Source organism: Mustela nivalis (genome assembly GCF_964662115.1).
Source record: "Mustela nivalis genome assembly, chromosome: 8".
NCBI classification, from domain to species: Eukaryota; Metazoa; Chordata; class Mammalia; order Carnivora; family Mustelidae; genus Mustela; species Mustela nivalis.
Window position 1 is genome coordinate 106,033,420 of NC_139027.1, and position 24,937 is coordinate 106,058,356.

At 36.0% G+C, this 24,937-nt stretch overlaps 1 protein-coding gene across 14 annotated transcripts in view; it reads right to left on the reverse strand.

Annotated features, from left to right (window-relative positions):
- MACROD2 (mono-ADP ribosylhydrolase 2) overlaps positions 1-24,937 on the reverse strand; it is a 1,944,634-nt gene that overhangs the window by 1,772,020 nt on the left and 147,677 nt on the right. Inside the window, exon 4 of one of the 14 annotated variants that reach the window (XM_082743698.1) lies at positions 6,692-6,726. The exons of the other annotated variants lie outside the window; for them this stretch is intronic. Coding sequence (XP_082599824.1) covers positions 6,707-6,726 — 20 coding nt within the window. The 3' untranslated portion in view covers positions 6,692-6,706. Of the gene's footprint in view, positions 1-6,691; positions 6,727-24,937 lie in introns of those variants that run through there. 14 annotated transcript variants of the gene reach the window in all.

The following is a 24,937-nucleotide window of genomic DNA, read 5'->3' on the forward strand; positions in this document are numbered from 1 at the left end:
AAAAGTGAGTAACTGCTCCAAGAATGAGACAAACTTTTCTTCTATTTTGTCTGTCTAAGAGACTTAGATAAAACAAAGGACTTCAAAAGGTTTCTTAAAATTAAAGGTTTTTAATTTTTGGAATATGTAGTGTAAGAAAACTGTATTTCATACACATGTTTAAACCAGAGTAGATCTCCCATCTATTCAAAATGGTAGGTAGGATCCTGCCAAAAAAGCAAAAGTTGGATTCTAGATACTTTTTGCGGTTGTTTCAAGAATTAAAACCCATAAAAAAAGGAAAGAAAATGTTTAGGAAATTCAAATGCATATTTTCTTTCCTGAAAAAGACTCTGTAGCCCCACTGGTTTTTGTTTTTGTTTTGTAGCACTACTGTCAGCCAGTCTTAAAGTTTCTCTCCATTTATGAATTACTGGGCATTGCCCTCATCCTCAGCCAAGTCAAATCAGAGCTTCATAAACCACATCAGCTAATGATCTCTAAGGGAACCCAAAAAAAGGCGATGACAGGAGTAGTACAAGAGGTAGAAGTCATTCCTCAATGACTGATTCTGGCTGGCCTATGACTACTTTAACACGGAACATGAAAGAAGGGATGTTTTGGAACTTCTGAGCCTAGATGTTAAGAATATTTTGTAGCTTCTGCTCTTGCATTATGTAAGAAGTACAGACTACCTTGGTGGAGAGAAAAGAAATCACTGGAGAAGCCTTGAGACTGCAGGAAGAAGATAGGCCCAGCAGCTAACTCTACATCCAAGTCAAGCCTCCAAGATATCCTAGTTATTACTGTAATATTGCTCTAAAGTGGTGTTATATTTCCTTCATTCTTCCCACATTAAGTAATTGGAATTCTTTGTAAGGAAAAGCTGTCCCTTCTTCATTTCTTCAATTATCTATGTAGATCAGTATGGATATTCTGGTGTAGTGATTCTCAAGTGTCTTTGCCCCTGGAGGAATTGCACCGCCCTTAAGAGGGGCCGGGCTGAGTAATCCACTCCAATACCATCACTATTTATTTATTCCTCAAATTGCTCCAGCATTGGGTATTAGACTCCTTCACATTGGCGCTTGACTATTCCCTATCCCACCATAAGTTCCAGGATCATATGTATTTTCCCTACTTCAACCCTAGAGTACCACTTCTTTCAAGAACTTGGTTCCTTTTATTGAAGAATTGTATTTAAAACCAAAGATTTGGTGGTGTGCCTGAGTGGTTCAGTTAGTTAAATGTCTTGATTTCAGCTCAGATCATGATCTCAGGGTCAATAGATCAAGCCCCACATCCGGCTCCACACTTAGTGTGGAGCCTGTTTAAGATTCTCTCTCTCCCTCTATCCTCTGCCCCTGCCCACCCCTACACATGCTCTCTCTCTAAAAAAAATTATAATAAACTAAATAAAGTAAAAATAAATAAAGATTTGTGACTTGGTATGCTCACTACTACTGAGGTGTCACTTTTCCAAGGCCCTGCCAGTAAACAGTGCTAAGAAGCTATATATGTAGAGGGAGGAGTCAAGATGGCGGAGAAGTAGCAGGCTGAGACTACTTCAGCTAGCAGGAGATCAGCTAGATAGCTTATCTAAAGATTGCAAACACCTGCAAATCCATTGGCAGATCGAAGAGAAGAAGAACAGCAATTCTGGAAACAGAAAAACAACCACTTTCTGAAAGGCAGGACCGGTGGAGAAGTGAATCCAAAGCGACGGGAAGATAGACCCCAGGGGGAGGGGCCGGCTCCCGGCAAACGGCGGGGCAACGGAGCACAAAATCAGGACATTTCAAAGTCTGTTCCACTGAGGGTCATCGCTCCAGAGGCTAAACTGGGGCAAAGCCAATGTGGGGTCAGCGTGGCCTCAGGTCCCGCAGGGTCACAGAAGGATCAGGGGTGTCTGAGTGTCGCAGAGCTTGCGGGTATTGGAATGGGAATGCCGGCTACAGAGACAGAGCCGACAGTAAGATCACAGCGGGGGTTACATTGAACCAGTCACAGACTCGGTGAGCTCGGAGCATGGTCGGAGGTCAGGCAGACGGGAGTAACTGGGCGCTGTTCTCTGAGGACACACTGAGGAGTGGGGCACCAGGCTCTTGGCTCCTCCAGGCCTGAGCCCAGGAGGCCGCGATTTATATTCCTGTCGTCCAGAACTCTACAGAAAGTGCTCAGGGAACAAAAGCTCCTGAAAGCAAACCCGAGTGGATTACTCAGCCCGGCCCCTCTTAAGGGCGGTGCAATTCCGCCAGGGGCAAAGACACTTGAGAATCACTACACCAGGCCCCACACCGAGGCGATCAACAAGAAATCCAGCCAAGACCAAGTTAACCTACCAAAGAGTGCGGTTTCAATACCAAGGAGAGAAGCAGAATTCCAGAGGAGGAGAACGCAAAGCACAGAACTTATGGTTTTCTCCCTGTGATTTTTTTTAATCTTGCAGTTAATTTAACTTTTTTCTTTTTCATTTTTTTTCTCCTCTTCTGCTAAAATTTTTTTTAACTTTTACCCTTTTCTTTTTTAACGTTTCTTAACTAGTTTATCTAATATATATATATTTACATTTTTATATTTTTCTTGATTCATTTTCTTTTTTTTAATTCTTTTTTTTTCTTTTCTTTTCTTTCTTTCTTTCTTTTTGAACCTCTTTTTATCCCCTTTCTCCCCCCTCACGATTTGGGAACTCTTCTGATTTGGTTAAAGCATATTTTCCTGGGATTGTTGCCACCCTTTTAGTATTTTACTTGCTCCTTCATATACTCTTATCTGGACAAAATGACAAGGCAGAAAAATTCACCACAAAAAAAAGAGCAAGAGGCAGTACTGAAGGCTAGGGACCTAATCAATACAGACATTGGTAATATGTCAGATCTAGAGTTCAGAATGACAATTCTCAAGGTTCTAGCCGGGCTCGAAAAAGGCATGGAAGATATTAGAGAAACCCTCTTGGGAGATATAAAAGCCCTTTCTGGAGAAATAAAAGAACTGAAATCTAACCAAGTTGAAATCAAAAAAGCTATTAATGAGGTGCAATCAAAAATGGAGGCTCTCACTGCTAGGATAAATGAGGCAGAAGAAAGAATTAGTGATATAGAAGACCAAATAACAGAGAATAAAGGAGTGAGCAAAAGAGGGACAAACAGCTACTGGACCACGAGGGGAGAATTCGAGAGATAAGTGACACCATAAGAGGAAACAACATTAGAATAATTGGGATTCCAGAAGAAGAAGAAAGAGAGAGGGGAGCAGAAGGTATACTCGAGAGAATTATTGGGGAGAATTTCCCCAATATGGCAAAGGGAACGAGCATCAAAATTCAGGAGGTTCAGAGAATGCCCCTCAAAATCAATAAGAATAGGCCCACACCCCATCACCTAATAGTAAAATTTACAAGTCTCAGTAACAAAGAGAAAATCCTGAAAGCAGCCCGGGAAAAGAAGTCTGTAACATACCATGGTAAAAGTGTTAGATTGGCAGCTGACTTATCCACAGAGACCTGGCAGGCCAGAAAGAGCTGGCATGATATTTTCAGAGCACTAAACGAGAAAAACATGCAGCCAAGAATACTATATCCAGCTAGGCTATCATTGAAAATAAAAGGAGAGATTAAAAGATTCCAGGACAAACAAAAACTGAAAGAATTTGCAAACACCAAACCAGCTCTACAGGTAATATTGAAAGGGGTCCTCTAAGCAAAGAGAGAGCCTACAAGTGGTAGATCAGTAAGGAACAGAGACAATATACCATAACAGTCACCTTACAGGCAATACAATGGCACTAAATTCATATCTCTCAATAGTTACCCTGAATGTTAATGGGCTAAATGCCCCAATCAAAAAACACAGGATATCAGAATGGATAAAAAAACAAAACCCATCTATATGTTGCCTCCAAGAAACTCATTTTAAGCCCGAAGACACCTCCAGATTTAAAGAGAGGGGGTGGAAAAGAATTTAACATGCTAATGGACATCAGAAGAAAGCAGGAGTGGCAATCCTTATATCAGATCGATTAGATGTTAAGCCAAAGACTATAATAAGAGATGAGGAAGGACACTATATCATACTTAAAGGGTCTGTGAAACAAGAAGATCTAACAATTTTAAATATCTATGCCCTCAACGTGGTAGCAGCCAACTATATAAACCAATTAATAACAAAATCAAAGAAACACATCAACAATAATACAATAATAGTAGGGGACTTTAACACTCCCCTCACTGAAATGGACAGGTCATCCAAGCAAAAGATCAGCAAGGCCTTAAACGACACACTGGACCAGATGGACACCACAGATATATTCAGAACATTTCATCCCAAAGCAACAGAATACACATTCTTCTCTAGTGCACATGAAACATTCTCCAGAATAGATCACATCCTCGGTCCTAAATCAAGACTCAACCGGTATCAAAAGATTGGGATCATTCCCTGCATATTTTCAGACCACAACACTCTAAAGCTAGAACTCAACCACAAGAGGAAGTTTGGAAAGAACCCAAATACATGGAGACTAAAAAGCATCCTTCTAAAGAATGAATGGGTCAACTGGGAAATTAAAGAAGAACTGAAAAAAATCATGGAAACAAATGATAATGAAAATACAACGGTTCAAAAATCTGTGGGACACAACAAAGGCAGTCCTGAGAGGAAAATATATAGCGGTACAGGCCTTTCTCAAGAAACAAGAAAGGTCTCAGGTACACAACCTAACCCTACACCTAAATGTGCTGGAGAAAGAACAAGAAAGAAACCCTAAGCCCAGCAGGAGAAGAGAAATCATAAAGATCAGAGCAGAAATTAATGAAATAGAAGCCAAAAAAACCCAAAAGAACAAATCAACGAAACTAGGAGCTGGTTCTTTGAAAGAATTAATAAGATTGATAAACCCGTGGCCAGACTTATCAAGAAGAAGAGAGAAAGGACCCAAATAAATAAAATCATGAATGAAAGAGGAGAGATCACAACTAACACCAAAGAAATACAAACTATTATAAGAATATACTATGAGCAACTCTAGGCCAACAAATTTGACAATATGGAAGAAATGGATGCATTCCTAGAAACATATAAACTACCACAACTGAACCAGGAAGAAACAGAAAGCCTGAACAGACCCATAACCAGTAAGGAGATTGAAACTGTCATTAAAAATCTCCAAACAAAAAAAAGTCCAGGGCCAGACAGCTTCTCAGGGGAATTCTACCAAACATTTAAAGAAGAACTAATTCCTATTCTCATGAACTGTTCCAAAAAATAGAAATGGAAGGAAAACTTCCAAACTCAGTTTATGAGGCCAGCATCACCTTGATCCCAAAACCAGACAAGGATCCCATCAAAAAAGAGAGCTATAGACCAATATCCTTGATGAACACAGATGCGAAAATTCTCACCAAAATACTAGCCAATAGGATTCAACAGTACATTAAAAGGATTATTCACCACCACCAAGTGGGATTTATTCCAGGGCTGCAAGGTTGGTTCAACATCCGCAAATCAGTCAATGTGATACAACACATCAATAAAAGAAAGAACCAGAACCATATGATACTCTCAATAGATGCTGAAAAAGCATTTGACAAAGTACAGCATCCCTTCCTGATCAAAACTCTTCAGAGTGTAGGGATAGAGGGCACATACCTCAATATCATCAAAGCCATCTATGAAAAACCCAACGCAAATATCATTCTCAATGGAGAAAAACTGAAAGCTTTTCCGCTAAGGTCAGGAACACGGCAGGGATGTCCATTATCACCACTGCTATTCAACATAGTACTAGAGGTCCTAGCCTCAGCAATCAGACAACAAAAGGAAATTAAAGGCATCCAAATTGGCAAAGAAGAAGTCAAACTATCACTCTTCGCAGATGATATGATACTATATGTGGAAAACCCAAAAGACCACTCCAAAGCTGCTAGAACCTGTACAGGAATTCAGTAAAGTGTCAGGATATAAAATCAATGCACAGAAATCAGTTGCATTTCTCTACACCAACAACAAGACAGAAGAAAGAAAAATTAAGGAGTCAATCCCATTTGCAATTGCACCCCAAACCATAAGATACCTAGGAATAAACCTAACCAAAGAGGCTAAGAATCTATACTCAGAAAACTATAAAGTACTCATGAAAGAAATTGAGGAAGACACAAAGAAATGGAAAAATGTTCCATGCTCCTGGATTCGAAGAATAAATATTGTGAAAATGTCTATGCTACCTAAAGCAATCTACACATTTAATGCAATTCCTATCAAAGTACCATCCATCTTTTTCAAAGAAATGGAACAAATAATGCTAAAATTTATATGGAACCAGAAAAGACCTCGAATAGCCAAAGGGATATTGAAAAAGAAAGCCAACGTTGGTGGCATCACAATTCCAGACTTCAAGCTCTATTACAAAGCTGTCATCATCAAGACAGCATGGTACTGGCACAAAAACAGACACATAGATCAATGGAACAGAATAGAGAGCCCAGAAATAGACCCTCAAATCTATGGTCAACTCATCTTCGACAAAGCAGGAAAGAATGTCCAATGGAAAAAAGACAGCCTTTTCGGTAAATGGTGTTGGGAAAACTGGACAGCCACATGCAGAAAAATGAAATTGGACCATTTCCTTACACCACACACAAAAATAGACTCAAAATGGATGAATGACCTCAATATGAGAAAGGAATCCATCAAAATCCTTGAGGAGAACACAGGCAGCAACCTCTTTGACCTCAGCCGCAGCAACATCTTCCTAGGAACATCGCCAAAGGCAAGGGAAGCAAGGGCAAAAATGAACTATTGGGATTTCATCAAGATCAAAAGCTTTTGCACAGCAAAGGAAACAGTTAACAAAATCAAAAGACAACTGACAGAATGGGAGAAGATATTTGCAAACGACATATCAGATAAAGGACTAGTGTCCAGAATCTATAAAGAACTTAGCAAACTCAACACCCAAAGAACAAATAATCCAATCAAGAAATGGGCAGAGGACACGAACAGACATTTCTGCAAAGAAGACATCCGGATGGCCAATAGACACATGAAAAAGTGCTCCATATCACTTGGCACAGGGAAATACAAATCAAAACCTCAATGAGATATCACCTCACACCAGTCAGAATGGCTAAAATCAACAAGTCAGGAAATGACAGATGCTGGCGAGGATGTGGAGAAAGGGGAACCCTCCTACACTGTTGGTGGGAATGCAAGCTGGTGCAACCACTCTGGAAAACAGCATGGAGGTTCCTCAAAATGTTGAAAATAGAACTGCCCTATGACCCAGCAATTGCACTACTGGGTATTTACCCTAAAGATACAAATGTGGTGATCCAAAGTGGCACGTGCACCCGAATGTTTATAGCAGCAATGTCCTCAATAGCCAAACTATGGAAAGAACCTAGATGGCCATCAACAGAGGAATGGATCAAGAAGATGTGGTATATATACACAATGGAATACTATGCAGCCATCAAAAGAAATGAAATCTTGCCATTTGTGACAACATGGATGGAACTAGAGCGTATCATGCGGAGAAAGACAACTATCATATGATCTCCTTGATATGAGGAAGTGGTGATGCAATATGGGGGCTTAAGTGGGTAGGAGAAGAATCAATGAAACAAGATGGGTTTGGAAGGGAGACAAACCATAAGTGACTCTTAATCTCACAAAACAAACTGAGGTTTTCTGGGGGGAGAGGGGTTGAAAAAAGGTGGGTGGGGTTATGGACATTGGGGAGGGTATGTGCTTTGGTGAGTGCTGTGAAGTGTGTAAACCTGGCGATTCACAGACCTGTACCCCTGGGGATAAAAATATATGTTTACAAAAAATTAAAAAATAAAAAGAAGCTATATATGTATACTGACCCATGCATATATGCAGTTATTCCTATATCTGTGTTTAGATATAGATATGTATATCTATCTCCATCTTGACATATTTATCTAACTGTAAGTTCCTACTGAAAACTCTGATTTTAATTTATTACAAGGTTCACTATAGCTTTCCCTTTTCCTTGTTACTTCCTTCTTTGATAGTAAGAAACCTGGCTCTTATTATCTATAATACATTTACTCATACAATGGGGAAAAGGCCCACTTCAATTAATGTGTATTGGGATAACTGGATATCTACATACAAAGGAATTAAACTGAACCGTCTTCTTACACCATACACAGAAATAAGAATAAAGAAATTCAAAATGGAGTAAAGAACTAAATATGAGACCTGGCATCATACAACTCCTAAAGGAAGGGGCACCTGGATAGCTCAGTTGATTTAGCATCTGGCTTTAGCTCAGGTCATGATTCTGGGATTCTGGAATGGAGTCCCATGTCAGGCTCCCTGCTCAGCTGGGAGTCCACTTCTCCTTCTCCCTCTGCTGCTCCCCCTTCTTGTGCTCTCTCATCCTAGCTCTTTTCTCAAGTCAATAAATGAATAAAATCTAAAAAAAACCTACAACAACAACAAAACAACCCTAAGGCTGATGTCTTGGATATCAGCCTTAGCACGTTTTTCTGGATATGTCTCCTAAAACAAGGGGGAAAAAAGCAAAAATAAACTATTAGAAATACACCAAAATAAAAATCATATGCACAGAGAAGGAAATTATCAACAAAACAAAAAGGCAACCTACTGAAAAGAAGATAGTTGCAAGATAGATCTGTTAAAGGGTAACTGTCCAAAATTTATAAAGAACTTAAATAATTAGACACACACACATTTAAAATATGGGCAGAGGACTTTTTCCAAAGAAGATACACAGATGGCCAAGAGACACATGAAAAGATGCTCAATATCACTATTCATCAGGAAAATGCAAAAACCACAATGAGATAGCACCTCACTTTAATCAGAAGGACAAGTATCAAAAAGATGAGAAATAACAAGTGTTAACAAGTGCTAACAAGGATGTCGAGAAAAGGGAGCCCTTATGTACTGCTGGTAGAAATGTAAATTAGTACAACCACTGTGGAAAATGGGATGGAGACTCCTCAAAAAATTAAAAATACCATATGATCTAGTGATACTACTACTGGGTATTCACCCAAAGAAAGTGAAAACACTAATTCAAAAAAGATATACACCCGTATGTTTATTGTAGTATTATTTATAATATGCAAGGTATGGAAACAACCTACGTATCCATCAGTAGAAGAATGGATAAAGAAGACATGACATATATTATATAAAAATTATATATATATGATCTATAATTACAGATCTCATATATATAATGGAATATTATCCAGCCATAAAAGGAATGGGATAATGCCATTTCTGAAAATATGAATGGACCTAGAAAGTATTAAAGTGAAATAAGTCAGATGGAGAAAGGCAAATAATTTATGATTTCACATATATGTGGGACATAAAAAAACAAATGAACAAATAAAAACCAGAAACAAATTCATAAACACAGAGAACAAACTGGTGGTTGCCAGAGGGGAGATGAGTAGGGGAGTAGGCAAAATAGGAAAAGAGGATTCAGAGGTACAAACTTTCAATTATAAAATAAATAAGTCCTTAGTGGTGAAAAGTATAGCATAAGGAATATAAATCAGTAATATAATAATGTTGTATGGTGACAGATGGTAATTACACTTACTGCAGTAAGCTCTGCATATTGTATAGAATTGTTGAACCACTATGTTGTACAACCTAAAACTAATTAACACTGTACGTCAAATATACTTGAATAATTTAAATAGTTCTTTGTGTATTAGGGATATTACCTTTTGTCTGTGTAGGTATTTATGAATATTTTCTTATACTTCATTAGTTGTCTTTTCACTTTGTTTATGGTGTTAGTAGCCACACAATTTTAAGAAAACATCTTATATAGTCAAATTTATCAATCATTTCTTTTATTGCATATACTTTGAGTCAGAGTTAAAGGATAAGAATGCACTTGTGCTTCTATCTGGTGCTTGTATGGTTTAATTTTTTACAGTTAGATTTAAATACCGAATCCATTATCTTTGTGTATAATATAAGATGTAATATAAAATAACTTTTTCCAAATGGCCACTCAACTAGTTAAATAGTTAAAGAACTATTTATTTAAAAGTCTATCTTTATTCCAGTCATTTGAAATATTCATATGTATTTGGACTTATTTCTGAACATTCTCTTCCATTCCATTGCTCTGCTATTCACATGTGAGTACTACAATGCTTTAATTATAAAGGCCATCTAGAATTCTAGCATGTTTTAATGTCTAGTAAATCTACTCATGCTTGACTTTGGGGTTTTGTTTTGTTTTGTTTTGTTTTCAATTTTTTCTGGCTATTGTTAGATATTTGTATGAACTTCAGCATCAACTTATATAATTCCACAAAATGAATTACTGGTATTTTGTTGGACCTCCATTAACTCTGTCTACTAATAAATGGAGAGCTGTCGTTTTTATATTTTTATTTTTATTGAGTGTTGGTACAAGAAGTCTTTCCATTTTTCAACTCTATGCATGTTTCAGGAATGTCTGAATTTTTTTCTAGTACAGCTTTTACACATCTCTCACTAAATTTATTCTTAAGAACTTAGTCTTAGTTGCTATTAAAATTGTTATTTCCTTAAGCTACTAAGTTTGTGGGGTGGTTTCCTCACACAGCAATAGATAATCAAAATAGATGAATTATCAAAAATCCACCACCACAAGCAGAAAATCAAGTCGGGAGAAAAACTACATCATTTTGAGGATAAAGGGGATAATGATGGATGGAAATTAAGTTCTCAGAAACAAGATACCAAAGAGCAAAAATATTTCTGCTTATATTCAAAGGCATCTTTTTTAAAAGATTTTATTTTATTTTATTTTTTTTATTTGACAGAGAGAGAGATCACAAGCAGACAGAGAGGCAGAGCAGAGAGAGGAGGGAAGCAGGCTCCCTGCTGAGCTGAGAGCCCGATGCAGGGCTCAATCCCAGGACCCTGGAATCATGACCTGAGTGGAAGGCAGAGGCTCAACCCACTGAGCCACCCAGGTGCCCCTCAAAGGCATTTTTTAAATAAAGTTTAAATAGCACATCACTTTTCAGACTTAAAAAGGGAAATTAATGCTATAGAAACAACATAAATGCCAGTTAATTTTTTTGAATCATTTGGGTGAAGGAGTAAATATCAGAGAAAAGAAACCCCAGAGGACAGTCAGCTTGTTATTTTATATTACAATAGTGAAATTATAACTGAAGTATTAAGAAAGTACTTTTGCATCTATTCTAAAATTTCTAGATAATTAGCAACTCCAGAGATAACACTCCACTTTATATATCTGCAGAAGTTATCATGAAAGGTCACCACCTTCACTACATAAAATCATTATCATGGAAAAGTAAGTAGTAAAAAAGCCATACACAATTGGTTCAAACCCTTTTACCATCTGCTGCATGTGTTTTATGCATTTTAATTATTTTGGAGATTTGCAGAAGCTATACTTTTTTAAAAATGCCTTCTGTTAATACAGGTGATCTCATAATCCTATGATTCACAGTAATCTCTCAGATAAACATTTCTAACAAACCAGAGAGAAACAGGTTCAAGCTTGATTCACTTTGCATTCCACAGTTTAGATTCTGTCATTGGGAAATCCATGGTCAACCTCACTTAAAAATATGGTTAACAACTGTTAGTGGTATTTACAAAAGATTCATCTCCAGATCTTCTACTAATCCTAGAAAGATAATTATATTTGTTTTGAGTTTAGTGTCAATAAGTAATTCATCAAAAATTGAGACAACAGGGTAAACCTCATTTGCCTTTAAGGAATTAAGTTGGTAACTTCATCCTCCAGCTGCTCAAACAATAAAAGACACCTAACAAAATGTCTCAAAGTTAATGTAATTAAGTTTACAAACATAATTCATAGGACTTTTTTAAACACTCACCCAATATCCATTTCCCTAATTTTAGGGACGGTTTGAAAAAACTGTTATGAGTTTTTCCGGCAAGTATTTATTAGAAAAATCAAACTCAGGGCACCTGGGTGTCTCAGTTGGTTAAGCACCTGACTTTGGCTCAAGTCATGATCTCATGGTCCTAAGATTCGGTTCTGCAACAGGCTCTGCTGTCCTGTGTACAGAACAAGAGTCTGCTTGTCCCTCTGCCCTTTCCCCCACTTGTACACTCTTGCTCTCCCTCTATCTCAAATAAATAAAATCTTAAAAGAAGAAGGAGGAGGAGGAGGAGGAATAATCTTTTGGTAGAGACTAACCCATTTGGGTTTTATCAGAGCCTAACCAATTTCAAGGAAGGGAAATACCCAACTCTAGCCTTCTTTAGCCTTTGTCATGCAGTAAGGGAAAAGCCCAACTCCAGCTACTGCTTGCCTTCCTGTCTCACCTACAATGGAAAGAGCAGAAGTTCTTGTGAATATAAAAGTCTCACATAAAAAAATGAAACTTAATCATAAGACCATAGGATTCCCCTCTCCCTACACTTTTAACCACATCAGTACCAGGCTCCTACATAACAGTGGATTATAGCTGGGGGGAGGAGGGGCAGGGCAGGGGAAGATCAGCAAGACCTAGGCCCTATTTAGGAAGGAATCTTTAAGGAAATCCAAAGACAAAAGATTTAAGAAAAATGACATTAGAGGAAATTGTAGCCTTATACACCTACAGCTATGGTAAATGGTAGCACAGCCTAACTCCAAGCTACATAAAACATTAAAGTCCTGTTTACTTCACTTCCTTTTACTTGATACAGCATGTCCCAGTTTCAAAATAATTACAAAGCCTGCTAACAGGGAAAAAAGCATAGTCTGAAGAGACAAAGCATAAGAACCAGACTCTGATATGTCAGAGATTTTGGAATTATTAGACCAGGCATTTAAAATAATACATCAAGAGCGCTAATGAAAAAACAGGGACAACATGTGAGAATAGATAGATAATACAAGTTGAGAAGTACAAATTCTAGGGAAAAAATTCCTAGAAAATGTTGGAAATATAAAACACTAATAAAAAAACATTGCAACAGAAATGAAAAATGCCTATCAATAACAGAGCTAGAATGTCTCCAAATACAGATTAAACACCACACTTTTAAATAATACATGTGTCAAATAAGTCTCAACAGAAAAATAATGATAGTTGTAATTTTATTATTTAGTTCAACCTATCAAAATTTCTGGGATGCAACAAAAACATTACTTAGAAGGAAGTTTATATCATTGGATATATATATTAGAAAAGTAGGACCCCAAACCAATTTTTTAACCTTCCACATTAGTACCTTAAAAAAAGTAAATCTAAAATAAACAGAATAAATAACCAGAGCAAAAATAAAAATGGAAACCAATAGATCGCCCCCCCCAAAAAAAGGAAAAAAAAAAGAAAACCCTGCCACGTGAAAAGATCAACAAAAGTGAAAAACTCCTATTCAGCTAACCAAGAAAACAAAAGACAACACAAATTACTAATATCAGAAATGAAAGAGGGAAGATCACTGCTAAAAAATTTTAGTAAGAGTGTATTAGGAACAACTTTATCTGATAACTGGGAAAAAAGACAAATTACTTGAAAGATACAATCTATAAAAACTTATATAAGAAGGAATAGACATTCTGAATAAGCCTATATTTAAAGAAATTGATTCAATAATTATCACCCTGGTGAGGGTGGGGGGAAGGAGCAAGATGGCAGAGGAGTAGAAGTAGGAGACCTAAATTTCAATCGGTCCCAGGAATTCAGCTAGATAGTTATCAGACCATTCTAAACACCTACAAACTCAATAGGAGATCAAAGAGAAGAACAGCAGTAATTCTATGAACAGAAAAGTGACCACTTTCTGGAAGGTAGGACATGGGGAGAAGTGAATCCGAGGTAATATATAGGAAGATAGACTGCAGAGGCAGGGAGGCAAGCAGTAGAGGAGCAGAGCACAAAACCGGAATTTTTAGAAGTCTGCTCCACTGAGGGACGTCACTCCAGAGGCTAAGCAGCGGAGTAGAGCCCTCAAGGGGACAGTGTGGTCTCAAGTCCCTCAGGGGCATAGAAAGACTGGGGGTGCCTGTGTGTGGCAGAGCTCCCAAAAATCAGAGTGGATAAGCCAGCTGCAAAGAAAGAGACAAGTAGGAGGCTTTCAGTTCGGGGTTGCCATAAACTGTGATTCCTGGCACAGTCAGGCCACTACTCTTCGAGTAGTGGAAGGAAAATTTCCAAACTCATTTTATGAGGCCAGCATGACCTTGATCCCAAAACCAGACAAAGACCTCATCAAAAAGTAGAATTACAGACAAATATCTTTGATGAACACAGGCGTAAAAATTCTCAACAAAATACTAGCCAATAGGATCCAACAGTACATTAACAGGACTATTCACCACAGCCAAGTGGGATTTATTCCTCGGCTATAAGGCTGGTTCAACATCCACAAATCAATCAGTGTGATATAATAAATTAATAAAAGAAAGAACAAGAACCATATTATACTCTCAATAGAAGCTGAAAAACCATTCGACAAAGTATAGCATCTTTCTTGATCAAAACTCTTCACAGTGTAGGGATAGAGGGTACATACCTCAATATCATCAAAGCCATGTATAAAAAATTCACAGCAAATATCATTCTCAATGGGGAAAAACTGAGAGCTTTTCCGCTAAGGTGAGGAACACAGCAGGGCTGTCCACTATCATCACTGCTATTCAACATAGTACTAGAAGTCCTACCCTCAGCAATCAGACAACAAACAGAAAGAAATAATAGGCATCCAAATTAGCAAAGAAGTCATCAAACTCTCACTCTTGCAAATGATATGATACTTTATGTGGAAAACCCAAAAGACTCCACTCTAAAACTGCTAGAATTCATACAGGAATTCAGTAAAGTGTCAGGATATAAAATCAATGCACAGAAATCAGTTGCATTTCTATAAACCAAAAACAAGATAGAAGAAAGAGAAATTAAGGAGTCAATCCATTTACAATTGCACCCAAAACCATAAGATACCTAAAAATAAATCTAACCAAAGAGGCAAAAAATCTATACTCAGAAAACTAGAGTACTCATGAAAGAAATTGAGGAAGACACAAAGAAATGGGAAAGCATTTCATACTCATGGATTAGAAGAACAAATATTGTAAAAATGTCTACGCTACCTAGAGCAAGCTACACATAGAATGCAATCCCCATCAAAATACCATCAATTTGTTTCAAGGAAATGGAACAAATAATCCTAAAATTTATATGGAACCAGAAAAGACCTCGAATAGCCAGAGGAATGTTGAAAAAGAAAAGCAAAGTTGGTGGCATCACAATTCCAGACTTCAAACTCCATTACAAAGCTGTAATCATCAAGACAGGATGGTAGTGGCACAAAAACAGACACATAGATCAATGAAACAGAATAGAGAGCCCCGAAATGGACCCTCAACTTGATGGCCAACTAATCTTCAACAAAGAAGGAAAGAATGTCCAATGGAAAAAAGTCTCTTCAACAAATGGTTTTGGGAAAATTGGACAGTCACATGCAGACAAATGAAACTGGACCATTTCCTTACACCACACACAAAAAGAGACTCAGAATGGATGAGAGACATCAATGTGAGACAGGAATTCACCAAAATCCTTGAGGAGAACACAGGAAGCAACCTCTCCCACCTCAGCCACAGCAACTTCTTTCTAGAAACATCACCAAAGGCAAGGGAAGCCAGGGAAAAAATGAACTACTGGGAATTCATCAAGATCAAAAGTTTGCACAGCAAAGGACAATCAACAAAACCAAAGGACAACCAATAGAAAGGGAGAAGATGTTTGCAAATGACATATCAGATAAAGGGCTAGTATCCAAAATCTACAAAGAACTTATCAAACTCAACACCCACAAAACAAATAATCCAATCAAGAAACAGGCAGAAAACATTTCTGCAAAGAAGACATCCAAATGGCTAAAAGACACATGAAAAAGTGCTCCACTCACTCGGCATCGGGGAGATACAAATCAAAACCACAATGAGATACCACCTCACATCAGTCAGAATGGCTAAAATTAACAAGTCAGGAAATAACAGGTGTTGGCGTGGATATAAGAAAGGAGAAACCTTCCTACACTGTTGCTGGGAATGCCAGCTGGGACAGCCACTCTGGAAAACAGTATGGAGGTTCCTCAAAGAGTTGAAAATAGAGCCACCCTACAACCCAGTAATTGCACTACTGGGTACTTACCCTAAAGATACAAATGTAGTGATCTGAAGGGGCACATGCACCTGAATTGTTCATAGCAGCAATGTCCACAATAGTCAAAGTATAGAAAGAGCCTACATGTCCATCAACAGATGGATGGATAAAGAAGTTGTAGTGTGCACACACACACACACACACACACACACACACCCACAATGGAGTACTAGGCAGCCATCAAAAAAAATCTTGCCATTTGCAACAATGTGAATGGAACTAGAAGGTGCTAAGCAACAATGTGGATGGAACTACATTGTGCTAACTGAAATAAGTCAATCAGAGAAAGAGAACTATCATATAATTTCTCTGATATGAGGAATTTTAGAGTCAGGGTGAGGGGGGTCGTAAGGGGAAGGGAGGAAAAGTGAAACAAGATAGGACCAGGTAGGGAGACAAATAATAAGAGATTATTAATTTCAGGAAGCAAACTGAGGGTTGCTGGAGAGGGTGGGTGGGTGATAGACATTGGAGAGGGTATGCACTATGATGAGTGCTGTGAATTGTTTAAGACTGATGATTCACAGACCTGTATCCCTGAAACAAATAATATATTATAGGTTAACAAAAATTATTATTATTATCATCATCACCCTCAAAAATAGAAAACACCAGTCCCAGATAAGTTTCCTGGGACTAGTCCCAGATAAATTTATTTATTCTACCAAATACTTAAGGGAAAAACAATACCAATTCTCTAAAAAATTTTTTTACAGAACATATAATCAAAGGGAATACTATCTAATTCATTCAATAAGGTCAGCATTACCTTAATATCAAAGCCAGAAAAAGATATTACAAGAAGGAAAACTACAAATACCTTTCATGAACATAGATGTGAAAATCCTTAACAAAACATTAGCAACTTGAATACAATGTATTTAAAAAATTGTACATTATAACCAAAGTTGGATTTATGCCAAGAATGCAGGGCTGATTCAACATTTAAAAACCAATTAACCTAATCCATCACATCAGCACAGTAAAGAAAACACATATCATATTACTAAAGGCAGGAAAAGCACTTGACAGACTCCAATATCCATTAATGATAAAAATGAAAATAATTCTCAGAAAACTAACAGAAGGTGATTTCCTGAACTCAATAAAGAACATCTACCAAAAAAACCAACAGTTAGCATCATACTCAATGATGAGAAACTAGACTTTTTTTTTAAAGATTTATTTGAGAAAGAGAAAGTGACAGAGGGAGAGAGAGAGAATCCTCAAGCAGACTCTCCACTGAGTGCAGAGCCTGACACAGGGTTCAATCTCAGGACCTTGATAAGATCAGGACCTAAGCCAAAACCAAGAGTTGATTTCTCAGCCACGTGAGCCACACAGGCACTGCACTAGATGCTTTCTCAAGATAAGGATCATGAAAGTGATCGTTTTAGACATTTTCTTTTAACCACGTGTACTTATTTGTCTGTCCTGAATTACTGTTTTCTTCTCTTGAGCGATTTGGTGGTGGAGGTACAGTTATGCTGGTGGTTGTGATTTTCCTGTCTTGAGCGGCAAATGTCTGTTCCTTTCTTGTGCTTGAAGATAAAGGTTGGGGTTGGATAAAGAAAGTGTATTTTTTTTTTTTTTGGAAAGTTAAACTGTCAGTTTGTGTTTGTTTGTTTTCTGATTATCTTCTGCAGTGGGGTGGTGGGTGTCTTTCTAGACAGCGTAAAGATACACATTTGTCTTTTTAAGCAGAACACTATCTCCTTTCTTTTGGGGCAAGTGATAGTTACTTCTGTAGGTTATTACTGTAGGTTTTGCCAAAAAAAAATTTAAAAAATTAAAAATTAAAAAAAATCTATCTATCCTATCTAAAAAAAAAATCTATCTATCTATCCTACCAATACTATTCAACATACTTGAAGTTCTAACTAATATGGTAAGACCAATAAAATAAAAAGTATACAAACTGAGAAGAAAAGAATATTTTTTTGTCCACAGGTGATTTAATTGTCTATGTAGAAAATCCCGAAGAATCAATAAAAAAAAAAAAAATTCTAGAACTAATAAGAAGTTGCAGCAAGGTTTTAGGATATAAGATTAATATATTAAAATCAATTACTTTCTGATATGCTAGCAATGAAGAAATGGAATTTACAACTAAAATATAACATCATTTACATAAGTACAATGACATAAAAAATTACAAACTCAGGTATAAATCTAACAAAATAGGTATAAGACGTATATGAGGAAAATTACAAATTTCAGATATAAAAATTAAAAAGTAGATATTCCATGTTCATGAATAAGAGGACTCAATATTCCCAAAATGTCAGTTTTCCCAATTTGATCTATATATTCATTGCAATCCCAAACAAAATCTCAGTTATTTAATGGATACTTACTATAACTAATTGTAAAGTTTATGCCAAAATGTAATAGACACAGAATCACTAAAACATATTGAAAAAGGACAAAGTCAGAGTACTGGCACCACCCAATTTAAGATACTGTGAAGTTACAGTAATCAAGAGAGTGTAACAGTGATGAAGAAATAAATACATAAATCAGTGGAATAACAAATAATCTAGAAATATACTCACACAAATACACTCACCGATATTTGACAAAACAGCAAAGATAGCAGTGAGGAACAATCTTTTCAACAATTGGTACTAGAATTACTAGTCATCCACATGCTTTTAAAAAAAATCTCGATCTTACATTGCTCATGGAAATAAACTCAAGATGGATCATAGCCTTAAAAAGAAAATAAACAAGTATAAAACTTCTAGGAATTAACGAAGGAAAAAATCTAGGTGATTTTGGGGTTGGTGAGGACTTTTTTTTTTAAATACAACAAAAGCGTGATCCATGACTGAAAAAGATGATAAAATGAACTTTGTTAAAATTAAAACTTCTGCTCTATAAAAATGCTTAAAAAAGTAGAAAAGCAAGCCAAATATTAAGTATCTGATAAAACACAGTTATACAAAATATATAAGAACTCTTAAAACTCAACAATAAGAAAACAATACAATTAAAAAGTGAGCTAAGGATCTGAATAAACATTTCTGCAAGGAAGACATACAGGTGGCACATAAGCATATAAAAAGATGCTCAACATCATATGTCATGAGGGAATTGCAAGTTAAACCAGCAATGAGAGATCACTGCATATATAGTAAAATGATTAAAACCCCAAACACTAACAACACTAAATTGTGACAGAAATTCTCATTCACTGCTGGTAGAAATGCAAATTGGTATAGCCACTTTCGAAGACTACTTGGCAGTTTCTTACAAATATAAACATAGTGTTGCCATATGACCCAACAATCAAACACCTTGGTGTTTACCAAAATAAGTTGAAAAATTATGCCCCAAAAGTGGCATGATAATTATAAAACTGAGAAGAAAATAAAGAAGGAAAGCTTCATAATACTGGATTTGGCAAGGATTTCCTGGTTGTAACACCAAAAGCACAAGGAGCAAAAGTAAAAAGAAAAGAAAGAAAGAGAAAAAAGAAAGTGGATAACACCAAAATTTAAAACCTCTGCAAAGGAAACAATCAACACAGTAAAAAGGTGATCTATGCAATTAGTGAAAGTATGCAAGCCATATTTATAAGGAATTAATATTGAAATGACAAAGAACTCCCACACACATACACAACCTAGAAATGCTAGAGCTGATGAATACAATAAATAAAATTTTAAAATGCAATAGAAAGCAACAATAGCAGACTTGGTCAAGAAGAAACAATCTGTAAAGTAGGAAGCTGATCATTTGAAGCCAGAAGAGAACAAAGAAAAATGAAAAATAGTGAAAAAAAAACTTTGTGAGCTATAAGATAAATCTATGCATTATTGGACTACAAAGGGAGAAGAAAGGCAAAAAAAAAATTTATGAAATAATGGCTGAGTACTTCCCATATCTAGAGAAAGATTTGGACTTTCAAGTTTAGGTAGCCCCTAGGGACTCAAAAAAATTTCAACTCAAAAAGATCTTCTGTAAAAAAGTTATAATAAAACTGTATAAATCAGAGACAGAATTTTAAAAGAAGAAAGTGAAAAAAAAATGCTCACATACAAGGGAAACTTCATAAAACTGTCAGTGCATTTCAGAAGAAACCAGGCAAGTCCGGAAAGAGTGGGAAGATATATCCAAAGTGCTGAAAGAAAAAAACTGCCAAACAAGAATACATTACCTAGAAAAGTTGCCCTTCAGAAATGGAGACATAAACAATTTACCTGACCAATAAGAACTGAGGAATTCATCACCACTAGACTTGTCTTACAAGAAATGCTGAAAAGAATTCATCAGTCTGAAATTTAAGGAAATTGATTAGTAATATGGAAACATATGAAAATATAAAACACACTGATAAAGGTAACTATAAAGTCAAAATCAGAACATTTTTTAAATATAACTATAAATATTTATTCTTTTTTTTATTCTTTTTTTTATTTTTTATAAACATATATTTTTATCCCCAGGGGTACAGGTCTGTGAATCACCAGGTTTATACACTTCACAGCACTCACCAAAGCACATACCCTCCCCAATGTCCATAATCCCACCCCCTTCTCCCAAACCCCTCCCCCCAGCAGCCCTCAGTTTGTTTTGTGAGATTAAGAGTCACTTATGGTTTGTCTCCCTCCCAATCCCATCTTGTTTCATTTATTCTTCTCCTACCCACTTAAGCCCCCATGTTGCATCACCACTTCCTCAATACTGGATTCGAGTGATAGGTTAATCACTTAACTCTAGTATAAAGGTTAAAGGAAAAAGTATTTAAAAAACAACTACAGCTACAATATATTTTTAATGGATATACAAAAAAAAAAAAGATGTAAACTGTGACATCAACAGAAAATTGGGGAGATGGAATGAAAGGTGGAGTTTTAGTATGCAATTCAGCTTAAGTTGCTACCCGCTTAATATAGACTGCTAATCTATAAGATGTTTTATGTAAGCCTCCTGATGACCATAAAACAAAACCTACTTCGATACTCAAAAGATAAAGAGAAGGAAATCAAAGCATATGACTGTCAGAATTCATCAATTTACAAAGGAATACAAGAGAGAAAGAAAGGAACAAAGAACTACATAACAGCAAGAACACAACTAATAAAATGGTACTAGTGGCATTTATACATCAATAACTACTTTGTATGTAAATGGATTGAATTCTCCAATGAAAAGGCACAAAGTGGTTGAATGGGGAAAAAATTTTTAAAAAACACCAGAAACACAAAATTGAATTATATGCTGCCTGTAAGTGACTCACTTTAGCTGTAAAGGATACACAAAGGATGAAAGTAAAGGAAAGGAAAACGATCTTCCATTCAAAAGGAAAGACAAGAGGAGGACCTATACTTATTTCAGACAAATTAGACTTTTAAGACAAAAACAGAAATAAGAGAAAAAGATTATATAATAATAAAGGGATAAATTAATCAAAAGGATATAACAATTATCAATAAATATGCAACCAACACTGGAGCAGCTACATACATTTAAGCGAATATCAGCAGATCCGAAGGAGAAAACAGATAACACAATAGTAGGGAATATCAATATCCCATTCTCAAAACTGGATATATCATCCAGACAAAAAAAAATTAATATAGGAAAACTAGACTGAAACCATACTTCAGACCAAATGGACCTAACAGACACATACAAAACACTCCACCCAATAGGAGAATACACATTCTTCTCAACTGCACATGAACATTCTCCAGGATGTATATGTTAGGAAACAAACCAATCGTAATAAATTTAAGAAAACTAAAATTAAACCAAGTACCTTTTCCAACCACAGTGATATGAAACTAGAAATCAGTAACAGAAGGAAAACTGGAAAATTCACAAATACATGGAAATTAAATATATTTTGAAGAAGAAATTTAAATGGGAGTGAAGAAATGGTGAAAGAAGAAATCAAAAAGGAAGTCAAAATATACCTCCAAACGAATGAAAGTGGAAACACAACATACCAAAATTTATGGGAGCAGAAAAAACAGTTCAAAGAGGAGACTCTGTAGTAATAAATGCCTACATTAGGGAAACAAGAAATCTCCATGAACAACCTTACCTGACATCTCAAATGACTAGAAACAAAAACAAAACAAAACAAAACAAAACAAAATCACTAAGAACAAAATTAGCGAAATAAAGGAAATAACAAAGATGCAAAAGATCAATAAAATGAAGAGCTGTTTTTTTTTTTTAAAGATAAAACAGACCACCTTCATAAAGACTGAGGAAGAAAAAGAAAAAATGCTTAATAAAATTAGGAATGAAAGAAAAGACACCACAACTGATGAAATACAAAGGATCATAAGAGACTATCATGAACAACCACAATAATGAACAACTATGTATCCATAATTTAGATACTGTAGAAAAGTGGATAAATTTCTGGGAATAAACATCCTATAAATACAGAATCATGAAGAAACGGAAAATCTAAACAGAATAATAAGAACAATAATCAGTAATCAAAACTTCCCAACAAAGAAAATCCCAGAACCAGATGGCGTCACAGGTGAATTCTACCCAACTTTTAAAGAATTAATGCCACTCCTGCTAACCTCTCCCAAAAAACTGAAAAAGAGGACATTGCCCAACTCATTTTACAAGCCCAGTATTACTGATACCAAAGTCAGATAAGGACACTACAGGAAAAGAAAATAAAGGCCAATCTCCCTGATAAGTATAGATAGAAAAAAAATTCCCAACAAAATATTAGTAAACTGAGTTCAACAACACACTAAATGGATCCAATACTACCAGGTGGCATTTATCCCTGGGATACAAGGTGGGTTCAACATATGCAAATGAATCAATGTGGTATACCATAGTCACAGAGTGAAATAAAATCATAATCATCTCAACAGATGCAGAAAGCACATTTAATAAAATTCAATATTCTGGGATATTCTGTCATGATAAAAAGAAAAAAAAACCTCTCAACAAATTGAATACAGAAGAAACGTACCTCAACATGATAAAGTCCGTATGTAACAAGCCCACAGCTAGTACCATACTTAATGGTGAATGGTTGAAAGCATTTCTTCTAAGATCAGGAACAAGACAAATATGCTCACTGTCACTACTCCCTTTCAACATAGTACTGGAGGGTACCCGCGTGGCTCGGTGGGTTAAGTGTCTGCCTTTGGCTCAGGTCATGATCTCAGAGTCCTAGGTTGGAGCCCCAGATCTGGCTCACTGATGGAGACTCCCAGCAGGGAGTCTGCTTTTCCCTCTTCCTCTGCCCCTCCCCTGTGCATGGGCTCTCACTCTCACTCTCTTTTTCTATCTTTCTAAAAAAAAATAAATAAAATCTTTAAAATAAATAAATATAGTACTGGAAGTCTTAGCCAGAGAAGTTAGGCAAAAAAGAAATACAAAACCTGATTCAAAATCAGAAACAAAGAAGTAAAACTTTCTCTTTTTGCAGAGGATATGATCTTATATATAGAAAATCCTAGATTTTTTTTATTTTGAATTTTAAAAATAAAAATGAATGAGCCAAGGACTTGAAGAGACACTTTTCCAAAGATGATATACGAATGGCCAATAAGCACGTGATAGGATGTTCAACATCACTAATCATTAGAGAAAAGCAAAACCACAAGGAAATATCACCTCATACTCATTAGGATGTCTACTCTCAAACAAACAGAAAAATAACCAATGTTGATCATACGATGTGGAGAGATCAAAATCCTTATACACTGTTGGTGGGAATGTAATGGTGCAGCTACAATGAAAAACATCATGGTGATTCCTTAAAAACTTAAAAATAGAATTATCACATAAACCAGTAATTCTGCTTATGGATTTATACCCAGAACAACTGAAAGTAAAATCTTGAAGAAATATTTGCACACCCATGTTCATAGCAACACTATTATCACAATAGCCAAGGGGTAGAAGCAACCCAAGTATCCATCAACAGATGAGCAAATAAAGAAAATGTGTATACCTACAATGGAATATTATTCAGCCTTAAAAAGGAAAGAAAGTCTGACATGTGCTACAACATGAATAAACCCTAAGGACGTTATATTAAATAAACTAGTCACATCAAGGAAATACTGGATGATTCCATTTACACGAAAAACCTTGAGTAGCTAAATTCATAAAAACAGAAATTAGAATATTAATTGCCAGGGGAAAGGGGAAATGGAAAATTATTGTTTAGTAGGTATAGTTTCAGTTTTTCAAAATGAAAAAATTTTGGAGAGGTTTGCTTAACAATATGAATATACTGAATACTACTGAACAGCACACATAGAAATGATTAGGATGCTAAGTTTTATGTTACACATATTTCCCACAATAAAAAAACTTCAAATCTGTACACAAATGTTAACATATTTATTCACAAATGCTAACAAGTGGCAGCAACCAAGATGCCCTTCAATAGGTGAATAGATAAGCTGTGATAATAATCCATGCAGTGGAATATTTCCCAGCAATAAAAAGGAATGAGTTATCTGTGCAGCACATGAAAAAGAATGAAACTGGACTTCTAGCTTACACCATACACAAGAAAATTAACTCAAAATGAGTTAAAGAGTTGAACATAAGACCTGAAATTATAAAACTCCCAGCAGAAAACAAGCAGTAAAATCCTTGACATCAGTCTTGGCAATGATTTATTTTGGATCTGACTCCAAAAGCAAAAATAAATGAGTGGCACTATGTCAAAGTTAAAAGATTTTGCACAGGAAATCATCAACAAAATGAAGGCAAGCTACTAAGGGAGAGAAAATATTTACAAATCATATCTGATAAGGAGTTAATAATAAAAAA